The sequence below is a fragment of the Pan paniscus genome, chromosome 1 (assembly GCF_029289425.2).
Source record: "Pan paniscus chromosome 1, NHGRI_mPanPan1-v2.0_pri, whole genome shotgun sequence".
NCBI lineage: Eukaryota > Metazoa > Chordata > Mammalia > Primates > Hominidae > Pan > Pan paniscus.
The window spans coordinates 86,993,650-87,008,333 of record NC_073249.2 but is presented as its reverse complement, the minus strand read 5'-3'; the positions used below and the strand labels follow the sequence as shown (position 1 = coordinate 87,008,333).

General features: G+C 39.5%; 1 protein-coding gene across 5 annotated transcripts in view; it reads left to right on the top strand.

The window, feature by feature from the left end:
• DDR2 (discoidin domain receptor tyrosine kinase 2) overlaps positions 1–10,551 on the top strand; it is a 153,785-nt gene extending 143,234 nt beyond the window's left edge. For all 5 annotated transcript variants that reach the window (XM_063598731.1, XM_063598736.1, XM_063598730.1 and 2 more), the window contains 3 exons: positions 125–359; positions 2,566–2,715; positions 4,098–10,551. In XM_063598731.1, coding sequence (XP_063454801.1) covers positions 125–359; positions 2,566–2,715; positions 4,098–4,232 — 520 coding nt within the window. In that variant the 3' untranslated portion in view covers positions 4,233–10,551. The remainder of the gene's footprint in view (positions 1–124; positions 360–2,565; positions 2,716–4,097) is intronic.
• Positions 10,552–14,684: the final 4,133 nt, after the last annotated feature.

The following is a 14,684-nucleotide window of genomic DNA, read 5'->3' as shown; positions in this document are numbered from 1 at the left end:
ATCAAGAGTAGAGAAAGAATGTTGAGCTTTCAACCCTAGTTTGTTGATACCATTTTAGAATGTGTACCTTTCACATCTTCCTGTTTCCATAGGCTACCTTCTGTCTTCTTGTCTATTTCCTCAGTTACACCAATCTGAAGTTTATGGCTACCCAAATTGCCTCTGGCATGAAGTACCTTTCCTCTCTTAATTTTGTTCACCGAGATCTGGCCACACGAAACTGTTTAGTGGGTAAGAACTACACAATCAAGATAGCTGACTTTGGAATGAGCAGGAACCTGTACAGTGGTGACTATTACCGGATCCAGGGCCGGGCAGTGCTCCCTATCCGCTGGATGTCTTGGGAGAGTATCTTGCTGGTAAGTTCTCAGCATTTTAAAGCCCTGTCTAACAACTGGCTTGTGGGCTCGCATGCATGACACGTGGAGACAAACCTGAGACAGCAGGAGGCAAACTCAATAGACTGTAGTATTTTCTCTGATTTGAAATTATTTTCTTTGTGTACTAATTCTTATTATTTAATGCTTGCCTATTTCTGCTAAAAAATTAACACACATAAAAATTTAGGGAGACAAGTTAAAAAGTATAAGAGATTTATTATCTTTGTTTCTCTTTATCATTTCTACCTAGTGATTGTTCTTAATTTAAGATATTAAAAACCTTATCATTTAAAGAAATGTTACCTATACAAAATATTTTCTTCTCCATTAGTTTCATAAGCATGTTTCTCATAATTATATAGACTAATTCCTATAATTGTATTTCAATACTTTTCAACATGTTCTTTTTAAGTTCATCATTCTTTGCTTTATAATTTTTATTTGATTCTTGATATTCCATACCATAAGTGAGTAATTTTTTCCAAATATCTCTATTAGAGGTATATTTTCTGTCCATGCATACCTGAGACTTTTTATTGTTGATTTTATAACCACTCAGCTGATTTATAGACTCATTAGACTATACACTTTTACTTCCTACAATGCCATGTACATGTTATTTTATCTTTTTTCTTGTGTGACATTGCAGAGAAAAGTCTGAGACCAATTTGGTTTTGTTCATTTATGATTACTCTTCTTATTTCCTGCTAATATTCTTATAGGATTTGTAAATTAATTTTGAAATAAAAAATGTAGTTATTCCCTCGCACTCACCAAGATAACCACTATCAATACTTTGGTATATTTTCTTTGAGGATTTTTTTCTATACATATATTTTTTCTATGCATGCAATTTTTTTCTATGCATGTATTTATATACATATGTACATATATGTAATTTATATTACATAATTGGGATGACACTATGCCATACAATTCTCTATCTCTATTTTTAACTTAACATTTTATTATCTGCATAATATTCCATGTGTAGATATATACTATAACTTAATAATGCCTCTATAATTTGATATTTAAGTACTTTCCAATTTCCTGCTATTATGAATGATGCTGTGATGTACACCAGTTTACATAAATCCTTATAAAGATCTTTTTCACCTATATATGTGAATTGCTATATTTTACCCATTTCTAATGGGATAGTTAGGCATTACTCTCCCTAAAGGTATTATATGGTGTTCAAAACAATATATTAGACTGACATTCAGAGGACCTTGGTTCAAATCCAGTTTTTCCACTACTAATGGTCTTATTAACCAGAAGAATCTGGGAAACCTCTCCTGTTTCATTTTTCTGATCTAAAAAATAAGGATAACTGGCATGGTGGTATGTACCTGTAGTCCCAGCTACTCAGGAGGCTGAGGCAGGAGGATGAAAATCTGGGCTGCGCTGCGCTATGACAATTGGGTGTCCTCACTAAGTTTGGCATTAATATGGTCACCCCTAGGAGCAGTGGACCACCAGGTTGCCTAAAGAGGGATGAGCCAGCCCAGGTCAGAAACAGAGGAGGTCAAAACTCCCGTGTTGATCAGTAATGAGATCAAACGTGTGACTGGCCATTGCACTCCAGGCTGGGCAACATAATGAGACCCCATTTCTCAAAGGAAAAAATATTTAATAATAAATAATATCATCCACTTCACAGTGTGGTTGCCTGTATTGAGTAGAAAATGTGAGTAGTCAATGCATGCTATTTACACCTGAATCTCATTGCTGTCACTTGTTAAAGTCTATCTTTCAACACTGTGATTATCACTGAACTGGTAAATGAGAGTCCTGGATTCACTGCAGGCACTTAAACTAGATTCCTCTATCTCTAACATAAAAACCATTGATTTCCCATTCAGATTTTGCCTTTCTCAGGAGCATTTTCCCAAGGCTACCCTAGAGTTGAAAGGTTGACCTACCACTCAGTTGCAGAGTCAAATAGCTTATGGCTGCATTTTTTTCAGCTCTTGGATCTCATCCCCAGAGAAACAGAACCAAGCTGAGATCATGAGAATGAAAGAATGGGCTGTTTCTAAATACTCCATGCACATCTTGGCATTTTCAGAATTCCTTGCCTGTGGTGGGGGAAGGGGTATAGCTGCAGATTATGAAATTTAACAGGGTGTTGTTGTGCACAGGTTATTCTGATTTCCCATTCTTTTCTTTACTTAAATAGGGCAAGTTCACTACAGCAAGTGATGTGTGGGCCTTTGGGGTTACTTTGTGGGAGACTTTCACCTTTTGTCAAGAACAGCCCTATTCCCAGCTGTCAGATGAACAGGTTATTGAGAATACTGGAGAGTTCTTCCGAGACCAAGGGAGGCAGGTAAGAACTGTTGGGGATGAATGGATGTGGACCTGTGTACCTTGAAGGATGGAGAATGGCAAGTCCTGACTTAGCAGGAGTGGGCCGAGATGGAAGACAGACTATCCAGGTGTTAGTCTTTGTCACTAACTATCCAGATGATGTGAAAGACCAGTATCCTCCCCAGGCATCCATACACTTTGCTTTATCTATGTGTCAACTCATTGACTCTTGGAGAGCATAAAGGGTCATGTCAGGTTTCTCCCCAACTCAAAGGTAGCAGGAAACAAAGTCCTATCTCTCATGATTTATCTATTTCTTGATCTAGACCATGTGGTTTTTCTTCCGGGTCAAAAAATAAAAGTGTAAAAGGAATGTATTAGCATTCATTAAAAATATAGCTTAGTATAAGAAATGGGGTTGGTTTTGACTATCTAGCAATGTTTCTAGACTTGGATGTCTGAAAATGGGCAGATATATCCTAAACTTGTTGCTCTTGGAAGGCATCTCTGGGCCCAGTATTGTGACATCTCAGGACTCAGGGAAAGATGAGTTCCCAAGCTCCCCAGGAGTCTCAATTCCTAGCCAAGATACTCCAAGCTTTTTTTTGGGTGGCTTAGATTTAAAATTCCTGTGAGATCTGGAATTTAAAGCTTGCCAGTAACTATAGCACCGCACTTCCCCAAAGGGGCCTGGCAACAGCATACCCTTGGATTATGGTATCTTTACCAGGAAAAGGATAATAGCTGGGGGAAGGATCTTGCAGACAATAAAAAGTGGATCTTCTGTGGCTTGAACAGATCCAAGCAAGCCAAAGATAGATAAGGGATTGACAAGAGATAATACATTATGCATATTAAAAATAAGAGAGGGGTCTCAGAATTTAATTGTATCTTGATACTCTGTAAATATTTTGGCAGCAGGGAGTCTAAATTAGCTATCTTGGTTATGAGGCAATTTGCCTTCTTACTATAGTCAAAGGAAAATTTACTCCTGAGTACATGAGATAAGTGAGTGGGCCAAAGAAAAATGTTGTTTTCTGCCTCTGCCATGATTGGCTCAGCCAAGATGAACTTCAATATGGGTTGCCCATAAATGGAAGATTTGGTCTCTTTTTGGTTGTTTCATCTTTTGCATGAAGGTAGGGACCACATAATGGCCCATCAAAAAATTCTGCTGCAGACAACTGCAGAAGACAAATGGAACAGCTTAGAAAAGGGCTGATATGATTCAGAACTTTCACGAGTAGGAAAAATGGACACCGCACCCATTTCAGTTATCAAGTTCAAGAAAGTGGGCAGGGGGCAAATCAAACCATGATGCAAAGATACTTCCCTTTCCCCCGTCTTTGTAATATTCTGTCTCTCTCTCTCTTTTGTTTTCCTTTATTTTTGTTCCCAAAGACTTACCTCTCTCAACCAGCCATTTGTCCTGACTCTGTGTATAAGCTGATGCTCAGCTGCTGGAGAAGAGATACGAAGAACCGTCCCTCATTCCAAGAAATCCACCTTCTGCTCCTTCAACAAGGCGACGAGTGATGCTGTCAGTGCCTGGCCATGTTCCTGCGGCTCAGGTCCTCCCTACAAGACCTACCACTCACCCATGCCTATGCCACTCCATCTGGACATTTAATGAAACTGAGAGACAGAGGCTTGTTTGCTTTGCCCTCTTTTCCTGGTCACCCCCACTCCCTACCCCTGACTCATATATACTTTTTTTTTTTTTTACATTAAAGAACTAAAAAAGGAAAAAAAAAAGCCTAGGGCAGATACAATCTAGTAAAAGAAAATCTTTGATATACCAAAGTGTTGGATAACAAAGGCTAGAAAATTCAGATAATTTATAAAGGTTAACTATACTTGTGCTTATAAATGTGCAGATTCTACAATATTTTTCCATGTCATTCTAAAAGAATCTTCAGAAAGAAAAACTTGAAGAATACTAATGTCTTGGGAAACATGAGATTAAGTTTAGGGAAAACACTTGATAGATGTGGAGAATCTGAGGACTCAGAATTCAGCAACTAATCACAGGTGGTTTTCTAATTTGGCCTCTGGACATGTCTCACTGTTTGTATTTCTCTCTCCTGTCAAAGTGAATGATATATTCTTGAAAACCCCCAATTTCTTGAAATGGGTGTTCTGTTCATTCATGGGCAGGGGTCAGGATTGAAGTTCATATATGAAACAACTGGGGATGTAGATAGGAAAGAATGTCTGCTGCAAGAGTGTATGAAGGGGGATTGTCATTTACAAAAGAAAAAAGTACCTCATGGATGGAAGGATTCATGAATAGATAATGGACATAGGAAAGGAGGTCAATGGAGGACACATAACAGACATGCTATCCACCATTTATTTGTGATTTTGTAAGAGGGTTCTCTTCTTTGTCTTGTTCAGATATTTTCATGTGTGTGTTTTAGTGAGAATCTGAGTTTTTAATCAGTAAAGTCTGATGTTTTGATATCTTGATGGTAGACTCTTGAGTTCATCTTGTCCAAATCTTCTAGCATTTTCAAGGATGAAGCCTCTGTGGGATCTTTGGGCTTGGGGCTGAATTTCTCAGGCATAAATACCTAATGGCCTTGTCTAAGAGGGAATAGATCTGTTCTGAGTGTCCCCAAAAAATTGTCCTAGGAACTGATGTGGAGAAGTTACAGGGAGACTGATTTCCATTCCTTATTGGGAAAAACGAAGCACTCAGAACATACAAGGATAAATGGGCTGCCACCAGAGGTGAGGAGTCTCTTGTCACTGGAGAGGTTAAGATAGAGGCTCAAGAACAATGCAAGGAAAATGGAGGTTTTCAAACACAAAGTGGATGGTGGTATGAGACAATGTTTAATGTCCTTCTAACTCCGAGAGTCCTTGATTCTGGAGAGGCACAGGATGAACATCTGTTGCTACTGCTGAGTATACACACTCTTGCCTCTGAGATGGCGTGACCAGCAGAAAAGAAAGCTCAGGGCTGTGGCTTCAGAATTCATGGAAACAGAGCCACTGTCAAGAAGGAATCTGCTCAGAGCAGATTCTGAGTTTTCACACTCCACAAATCCTCAGATTTAGTGGGAAGCTGGAAAAAGGAACTCTTAATTCCAATTGAGGAGAAACAAGAAAACATTACAAATCAGTTTCCCAAGCTGAGAAGGATTAGCCTTGACCCCTTGGGTCTGCCTCTGTTGCCCTCACCAGTTTACCTTCTACAACAGTTTCTCAGGAACATGTGTATTTCCCCATTCAGCTTTCAGCATTGCTCCACGCCACAGCATAAGCATAGATCCCAAGTCCACAGGCTCCATTTTGCAGGTCATCTTCTGATCCTAGCAAATGTCCTTTCCCCATAGTTGTCCTATGCCTTTGGGCTTTAGTCTATCCCAGGACTAACTGTGGAGAAATCATTGGTTTGAGAGTCAAGAGAGCATTGGTTTGGGAGCTTTAATCCTCTTTCTGCTTCACACTAAGTGTGTCATCTTGGCTAAATCACTTGGTCTTTCTGCATTTTGTTTTCTTATTTATAGGATGAGGAAATTAGATTAAATGGTTTTGAGGTCCTTTCTGGTTCTGATATGTCCAGTACTCACTGGAAAATTGGATCTATAACTGATGGGTTTAGTAATCTGGTCATTTCTTGATCTGAAAATTGTAGTCAGCAAAAGAGATCATGGAAGAAATCACTGTAATGGTAGTAATAGTAACACATGCCATTTGTATTGTGCCTTAGGTTTACCAGGTGTTTCCAAATACATTAGCATATTTGATATGTGCAGGACTAGATACCTTGGGACCTGCCACACTCCACTTTCAAGATATGTATTAGCTTCATTAGAATTAAAGGGACTTGAACTAAGGACCTGCAGCCTATTCTTCTTTATCCACATGTCTCTGGTAGGGCTACATCCAGATCACACCATGACTTCTTATACAGCAAGAGAAAATAATATTATTTTATCTTCCTTTGCCTAAAATCTCTCCACTTATTCTTTTTTATGATTCTGCACCAGTTCACTGGGTTATTCTATGATTCCATATTTTTTTTTAAAAAAATCATATTTAAAATGAACTTACAATGTCTGAATTTTCCTGGCCTTGAGTCACAGAAGTAATATGTTTCAGATGGCTGCCCAATATGTATTATCATGTAATACATATCTGTGTCCTTTTCTGGGATGAGGAAGGCTTCAACTTCTGGCACTGAGAACTTTGTATTACAGACACAGGTTTAGTTTCTAGCTTAGTCATGCCTTTAGAGTTTAGTAGCACAAATCCATGCAACCCAACAGAATACATGGTGAGGGCCTAGTATGTAGGATTTGAAAGTAGTTCAAATTTGAATTAGAAGAATGAAGCTAGGACTTATTTGGAAAAGGAGATAGAAAAAAAATGATCAGAAACTGTGGGGCCTTATTACCTTTGCAGTAAGTTATCTTCTTCATGATATATGTGAATTATTTTATGTGCAGATTGTGTTTTGGGATTGTCAGATCTAAACTTATATTCTTGCTGGCTAATGTGCTGATAGCTAGGTCTGAAACTTGATGTGCTATCCAGACACATATGATCAGAAAAGATCTAGAGTGCAAAGAGGTGCCTGAGGAGCAAAATGTGGTTTTAATGTTGTGGAAAGATCACTTGCAAGTATACAAGACTGTATAAAGAAGAGGACTGTATGCAAGTGGGGTGAAATAAAAGGATACGCGAATGTGCATATGACTGAATAGGGAGGAAGGTCAGGGCTAGAAAGGAGGCTATATAAAAAGGGGCAATGGAGAGTGCACACGAAAGACACAGGGGAAGGTCAAGTCGAGCAAGGTAGAAACAGGAGTAGCTAGAGCCATTGGGAATCCATTTTGAAACAAGAAGGAGTTTTGAAAGGGAATAGGAAAATAAGTGTCTTGAAGTAAAAGGTAAATATGGATGGAGAAAGAAGAAATTCTGGATGATAGAGATGATAAAAATATTTATTAAGAAATGAAGTCAGGTTCAGTGTATGAAATGGAAAGGAATTTTTCAGAATTTTAAGAAAGGGGAAGTTCCTTTTGGAAAAGATATAGCAACCATCAGGGAATGACCTTTTCATTTCAGAAGTGGGTGAGGAAAGTGGTGTGAGCATCAGGTATATTCTGGACCATTTCAAGTGCTGGTGAGAAGAAAGGAACTCTTTGCCTGAACTGGGCTTGGTTTTCCAAGTGCTGCTTTGGAAATGAAGACCCAGAGATGCAGAGCTTATGGTAGTTCATAAATCTTCATGTTCTATTATCTTTCATCTGCCAATAAAGTTCATTTTCAATAATGCCCACCATTGCTGTGCCCAGAATAACCACAGGCAAACATCAAAACAATACGCATAAGTTAGACAAGATTAAATCTTGTCTGATATCTGCACAAACAGATATGCACCATGTTGGACACATGTGTTTTTCTAGTCCCATCCAGGCTTCCCACAAGAAAGCCATGATGTGGGTCTGAACCATATGTTTTGAGTAAAGGAGAATAGAAGAAGGGGAGTGTCCGCAAAATGGAAAGAGATGAAGATGTTCCAAGGAAGTATGCTGAAACAGAACAGTGAATGTTTTGCCCAAAACTACAAAAATAAAAGAAAAAAAGAAAATTGCAATACATGGCTACTAAGTCTTTGATCATAAGTCGAATTTATAGACCTGGAATTTGCCATCCTAGTCTTTCCGTTTTAGTAAGACTTCTGTCCTCTGGCAGTGCATATGGTAGGTCTCTAATGTTTCTGCATCTCCAGGAAGATGCAGATCCTTATTTTTGCTGGGAAATCCTTCTAAATAGAAATGTAACATTTTTATAAAAACAGATTAATGTGTTTTTCACTTAGTAAATGTTTTCAAGAGCTGAATTGAGAAGGAAAGAGACTGGAGTGGTTAATGGTGATTTGATTTCTGGCATTTTGAGTTTTCTGCTACAATTAGCTGCATTACTTGGTGCCAAAGATCAGTGGGGAATTGTTGAGTTGCTGTATCCTTTAAAAAAAAAAACAAAAAACTTGTTATTTTGAAAGAACTTAAGGCTCAAGATGTTACAAAAATAGTAGAGTGGCCTTACCCTAGATCCAGTTTTCCCCGTTTATAACATTTCACTTAGTCCATTTTCGGAACCAGAAAATTAACATTGGCATAATGCTATTAACTAAACTACAGACCTTTTTTCAATTTTGCCAGTTTTTCCACACATATTCATTTAGTTGCTGGATACGTTTAATTCTTGCTGATTTGTAAACTGGCCTTGCCTGGATACAACAGGAAAGATACTATCTGGATAAAGTTCTACAGTTTTAGAGAGACTATTAACACATTAATGTGTTCCTTTGTCATGAGCAATACTCTGCCTACACTGCTTCTAAATTTTCTGATTTGTTTGGCTGTTTGGCATCTGAAACAATCCAAGACAAACTTAGAAAGATTAGGCAACACAAAAGACAGTAAGACCTGTTCATAGCTTGTTGCCTAGAAAACCAGGTAGCAGGATATTCTAGATGCTTCCTGCTGCTTCTACGTGAGTAGGATTAGCACTGGGGACAAAATAAGGAGTTTAGAGTAAACCAGTATTTCAGTCAAGAGTTAGTTGGCACTTAGTTAATGGCACTGGAAATAGCTTGTGGAGAGAATAGAATACAATGGTGTAGACTCCTAATGTTTGATAAAATACTATTTTCAGAGTGGTAGAGAGGTTTTATTTGCCTAAATAGCCATTATTAAATGGAATAACAACCACATTAGACCAAATTAATTGCAAACACAGCGGCAACCTGGGGAGAAATTGAAACTCCAGTTTTGTGGATTACAGTTTTGAGTTTTATGATTGACATTTTTAAGTCCCCTATTTAAGGGGTCAAGATTATAACAATGTGTGTCTTATTAAGTTTCTAGGTCATTGTGAGCACTTGATAAATATTTGCTTAATGTTGTTTTTTTGAATGAACATAAGATAGAAACAAAAACTTCTCATCCAGTTAACTAGAGTGAATGTAGGGAGAATTGTTTTGCTGTAACATGGAGAGTTTATTTTCAAGTGAGGAAAGAGAAAAACATTACTCAGACTTGTTCCTGGTGAAGTGCATTCTCTGTTTGTATACTTTTTGATGGAGAAATTGATCTATAGAGCTGCTTAATTTTTGGAGGCATTTAGACAGCAATGAAAGGTAGTTCTCCACAGGACACCGAATCAAAAGGAGAGACCAGACTCTGGCCTCATACCCAGCCTATTTGAAACAAGCTATCTAGTTTCTCCTGCAGACACCTTGTCAACAACATGCAACAGTGTCAGGTGCCTTGCAGGAAAATAATCTGAGTCCCAAGCTAGCCTGTGCTCATCCACAATCACAATGAACATGTCAAGGAAGAATTTGCAGAGACTCAAGGGAAGCACAATGGGATAAGGTAATCACTTTCAGTGAAAAACTGTTTTCTTGAAAACAGGCTTGGACGCAATTGAAAGCTGGCTTCCTGCAAACACACCAAGAGTCTGTAATCTAGCCTATCCATTATATGTCCTTTATTATTCATGATATCCTATTCTTCTACCTTGTTGCCTGGTAACTTTTTCTGAGGACTGAGTTTCTGCAGCGATGTGGTGCACTCTTCCTGTGATGAGGAAACATCTGGGCCCCCTTCTGCAGGCTTTGGAAGATGATGTGTCTTGTCAAGGGGTAAAGGGCAAATGGATTTAATTTCTGCTTAAAACTATCATAGACGTTCCAAATAGAATATGTAAAATTTCTCTGTATTAGAAAAAGAAACGTGATACCAACTGTATATTTTCTTTTCTTTATTTATTCTCTGTAAGTCTGTCAGATGATAAATTGTAAATAACAATGATTAAAGAGTCATGCTACTGATGGATCTCCCTTTCTGTATAAACAGTGCCAGTTCTGGGCTTTGTAACCTTTGCTCTTTATAGTCTTACATCATTCCTGGGGAAGTGATGGGGCATGGGCTCAGAGCTGGGGTGTATGTGGTATGGACACCTGTTTGTGGGGCTTTCCAACAAAGGATTATTTAAATAGACCTCTAACATATGAGCTGACTGTTTATTGGGAAGAAAGCATCTTGGTCTCTGACATATCCAAACATACGAGACACTGGGATTTTACGTCCTCACATTAATTAGTCCAGTTCTGGGGAATCCAGTCTAGAATTAACTGGTGATCCCTTATCGTTATGGTTACAGACTTGTCTTGTTTGATACACAGAAATCCTTTTTAAATCCAAATATAGTCTGTCTCAGACTACCTGCACATGCACAAACCAAAAAAAAACTATGAAAACCAGAATTTAGACTCAGTCATTATACTAGAGATTAGAATGAAACGACCCCAAACAACCCATTTCTTACCTGGTCTCTGAGAATAAGTTTATACTTTTAGTTTTCTGAGAATATTTCTCAGAATATGTGAGTTTTCTGAGCACATTTTTCAGCATGGGGCATGGTTGGTAGATAAATCACAGGGCCAAGGTTTGGCAGGGATAGATGGGATCATTGTGTACCCTATTGTTCTTCTGATTTCCAGGAGAACAGAATGAGCCCATGCAAAACATAAACTTATGATGATTAAAAAAAACACACCTATCCATTCACTCATCAATAAAAACATATTATGATGATTATCAAGCTGTGTCCTATGAGTGATAAAATATTTGTAAAATATAAAATTAAATGGCATCTATTGTGAACTCTATTCTAGTCTCTCTGAGCACCTCTAGCAGTTCAGCCCATCTTTCAAAAGTCATAATACCTTGAAAGCAGCAACTTTAGTAGAGAAAAAGGAAGAAGAGAGCAGTTTCATCACTTGGCTTGAATGAAAATCTTGGGGAAAGGAGAGACAGACGGTCTTGCTCTGAAGCTGTCTGGACTTCACTTAATTTAGTCTGTCTTAGGCTGGCGGTCATCCCGAGACTGCGGTAATGCTGAGCCTCCACAGCCCAGGCCCTCTCCCTTCTTTATAGAAATGATTTTTTTATGGGACAGCCACACAACCAGGTCTTCTTCTTATTCCTCATCACCTCTGAGCTCTAGAACATTTTAAAATGAGTCTTTGGGTCTAGACTCTCACAATTAGGCTTAACTTTACTCCATGACTTTCAGAAAATGTTGTTAAATTGTGGTCTCTTTAGAACAGTTGAAAGTGGGATAAGCGTAGGAGCTGAGTTCCACCCCCATGATAAAGAAATTTTATTGGCCGGGCGCGGTGGCTCACGCCGGTAATCCCAACACTTTGGGAGGCCGAGGCAGGCAGATCACTTGAGGTCAGGAGTTCAAGACCAGCCTGGCCAACACGATGAAACCCCACCTCTACTAAAAAAAAAAAATATATATATATATATATATATATATATATATATATATATACACACACATATATACACACACAAAAATTAGCTGAGTGTGGTGGTGTGTGCCTGTAGTCCCAGCTACTCGGGAGGCTGAGGCAGGAGAATTGCTTGAATCCGGGAGGTGGAGGTTACAGTGAGCCGAGATTGCGCCACTGCACTGCAGCCTGCTGACAGAGTGAGACTCTGTCTAAAAAAAAAAAAAAAAAAAAATTTATTTAGGAATCGAATGTTCTAATAACCAGATTTGTTCTTTCAATCTAATTTTATTGATATAGGATAAATGATTACTAAGTAAGTTGGTATCATTAATCAAAACCTCTAGAATCAAAAGCCAATATAAATTATCTCAGTGTTTTATGGATCATTGCTGTTCATAAATAATTAAAACACTGAAAGAGGCCATTAAATAAAGTATGTTCAGTAGCGTTTGATGTATGATACACAGTTTTATTCTGCATGAGCTGGGGCTAGTGATGGTCCCATTACCAGTCTACTACAAATACAGAAACCTAGAGTAAGCATTAGAAACCTTTATAGCAGTTTTGTCACTGGAAGGAGGGCCTTGAGTGTGAGTCGTCCAGGTTTTTGGCCATTTGGAACGAAAAGTTGGACAAAATGCACAAAGTAACAAAGGAATGAAGCTGCCAGAGCAAAAGCAGGGATTTATTAAACTGAGAAAGCACTCCACAGGGTGGGAGTGGGCCTGAGCAAGTGGCTCAAGGGCCCAGTTACAAAGTTTTCTGGGTTTTAAGTAGTTCTTTTGAGGTCCCTATGGGCTACCCCTTATCTGGATGAAGGATTTGGTTTATGGGTAAGTAAAGGCTGAGGTGAATTTGTGCCCTATGCAGATGATGGCATGGCCCATGCTTAGTGCTTGGCCCACAGCCAATCCAAGGCACTTTCCCTTTCCATCTGAGACATGGTGGAAGTGTGGCAGGCCAGGTCTCACTAACAACTGTTTCAGTACTGACTAAGTGGTTAAATATTAAAAGCCAGTACCCTTATACAAAGGCTGGGATGTAACAAAAGCCCATCAAGAATTTTGCCTAGGCCTTTCCTGGGCCTCTTAAAGCATACAAAATAAAGAAAGAATCCTTAACAGGATCCCTTTAGGATTAAACAAGTTTTATTGTGGTCTGAAGAAACTCCCCAGGCCTCCACAAACAAGTTTATTGGGGGGTCTAAGAGAACTCCTCAAACCTCCACCACTTAGCAGGAGAGAATACAAGGGCAATCACCCCAGCACCTGGACCCATTTAGGTTAAGTAAATTTACTGAGGCTCCAGAGGAAGGTTTTCAGGACTCAGACCTTAGTTACAGATTAAAAGAAGTTAATCACTTATGTCTTTAGATAAATGCACACTTACACGTAGACAGTTCGCTTAGAAGGTATATAAGCTCTGAAAAACTGTAATTTTGAGTTGGTCTGGCGATAATTTCCAGGCCTTCTCCCTGCAACCGGTTACAGAAATAAAAACTCTCTTCCTCCCCAGCTCATCTGCATCTCGTTATTGGGCCTTGAAAAATAGCAGCCCAACCCTCAGTTTGGTCTGGGAACAGAAGGTTGTAGGGAGAGTAGCCTTTGATCCTTTGCTACTGGGGAGTGGGGAGATGGGGTTCTTCCTTCTGGTTTAGCTTTAGGAAGTTGGTGTTAATTGGCCCTAGGCTCTCGGCCCCCAGACCCAGGTGTTTTCCTTTTGATCCAGCTTTGGGAAGCCAGCACCAATTGATCTCAGATTCCCTACTTCCAGCCCTTGCTGTTTTTCCTTGATTGAGCTTTAGGAAGTCAGCACGAAGTGGCCTTAAGTACCCTGCCTCCAAACCCTATTCTGCCTCATTTTGGCAGAGTACTTTTATATGTCTTGGATCTAATAATAAAATATCGGGGCTTGTGTTTTGTATGCCTTTTGCTTTTCTTTTTCTAGCACTTTATTTTTTTGTATTTTCTAAAAGCACCCATCTGGGATGGCTTGGAGACAAAAACAGGTCCCTTAGCACAGTTTGAGATGCACTGATACAGAAGGTTACAGCACATTCTCAGTACTTCGGGGAATGAAGTTCTGAGATTCTGATTCCACGCCACATTCCAAGTTTTGAATACTGGTAATTTACGTCTGAATCTACATAAAGTTCTTAATAAAATCAATGCTCATTTTCTGAAATAAGTTTCTTTAGAGGAGGAGGTCTGGGATCAAAAGTTGGGCTGTGAAGTGGCACAATGCCTGGATCTGTACATCCAAAAAGGAGTAGAAAATTAGATAATAATCGTCCAACGTTGGCTCCTAGACCCAAACCGTTTCTCTAAAATGGGCACTGGTGCAAATACCGTGAGGCCTTCCTGCAATGAAGTGCCAATCTCAGGCGCCAGGGCACAGACCCAGTGCGTGTCACAGATCCTGTCCTGAGTGCTAGGCCGGGTGACGCCCCTACCAGGATTAAAGATCAGGCGCCCGCTGAGCCCTAGGAAGCAGTGACAGACACCTGCGCCGAGGCGGAGCGAGAAGAGCCTGGAATGGCTCCGGGCTTTGCGTCACGCAGCTCCGCCCCTCAGCCTATCTCACCCGACGCCGTCTCTGAGGGCAGGGAACGGTTGGCGGACTGAGATTGGAGGGATCAGCTCAGACTCGATGACGCAACG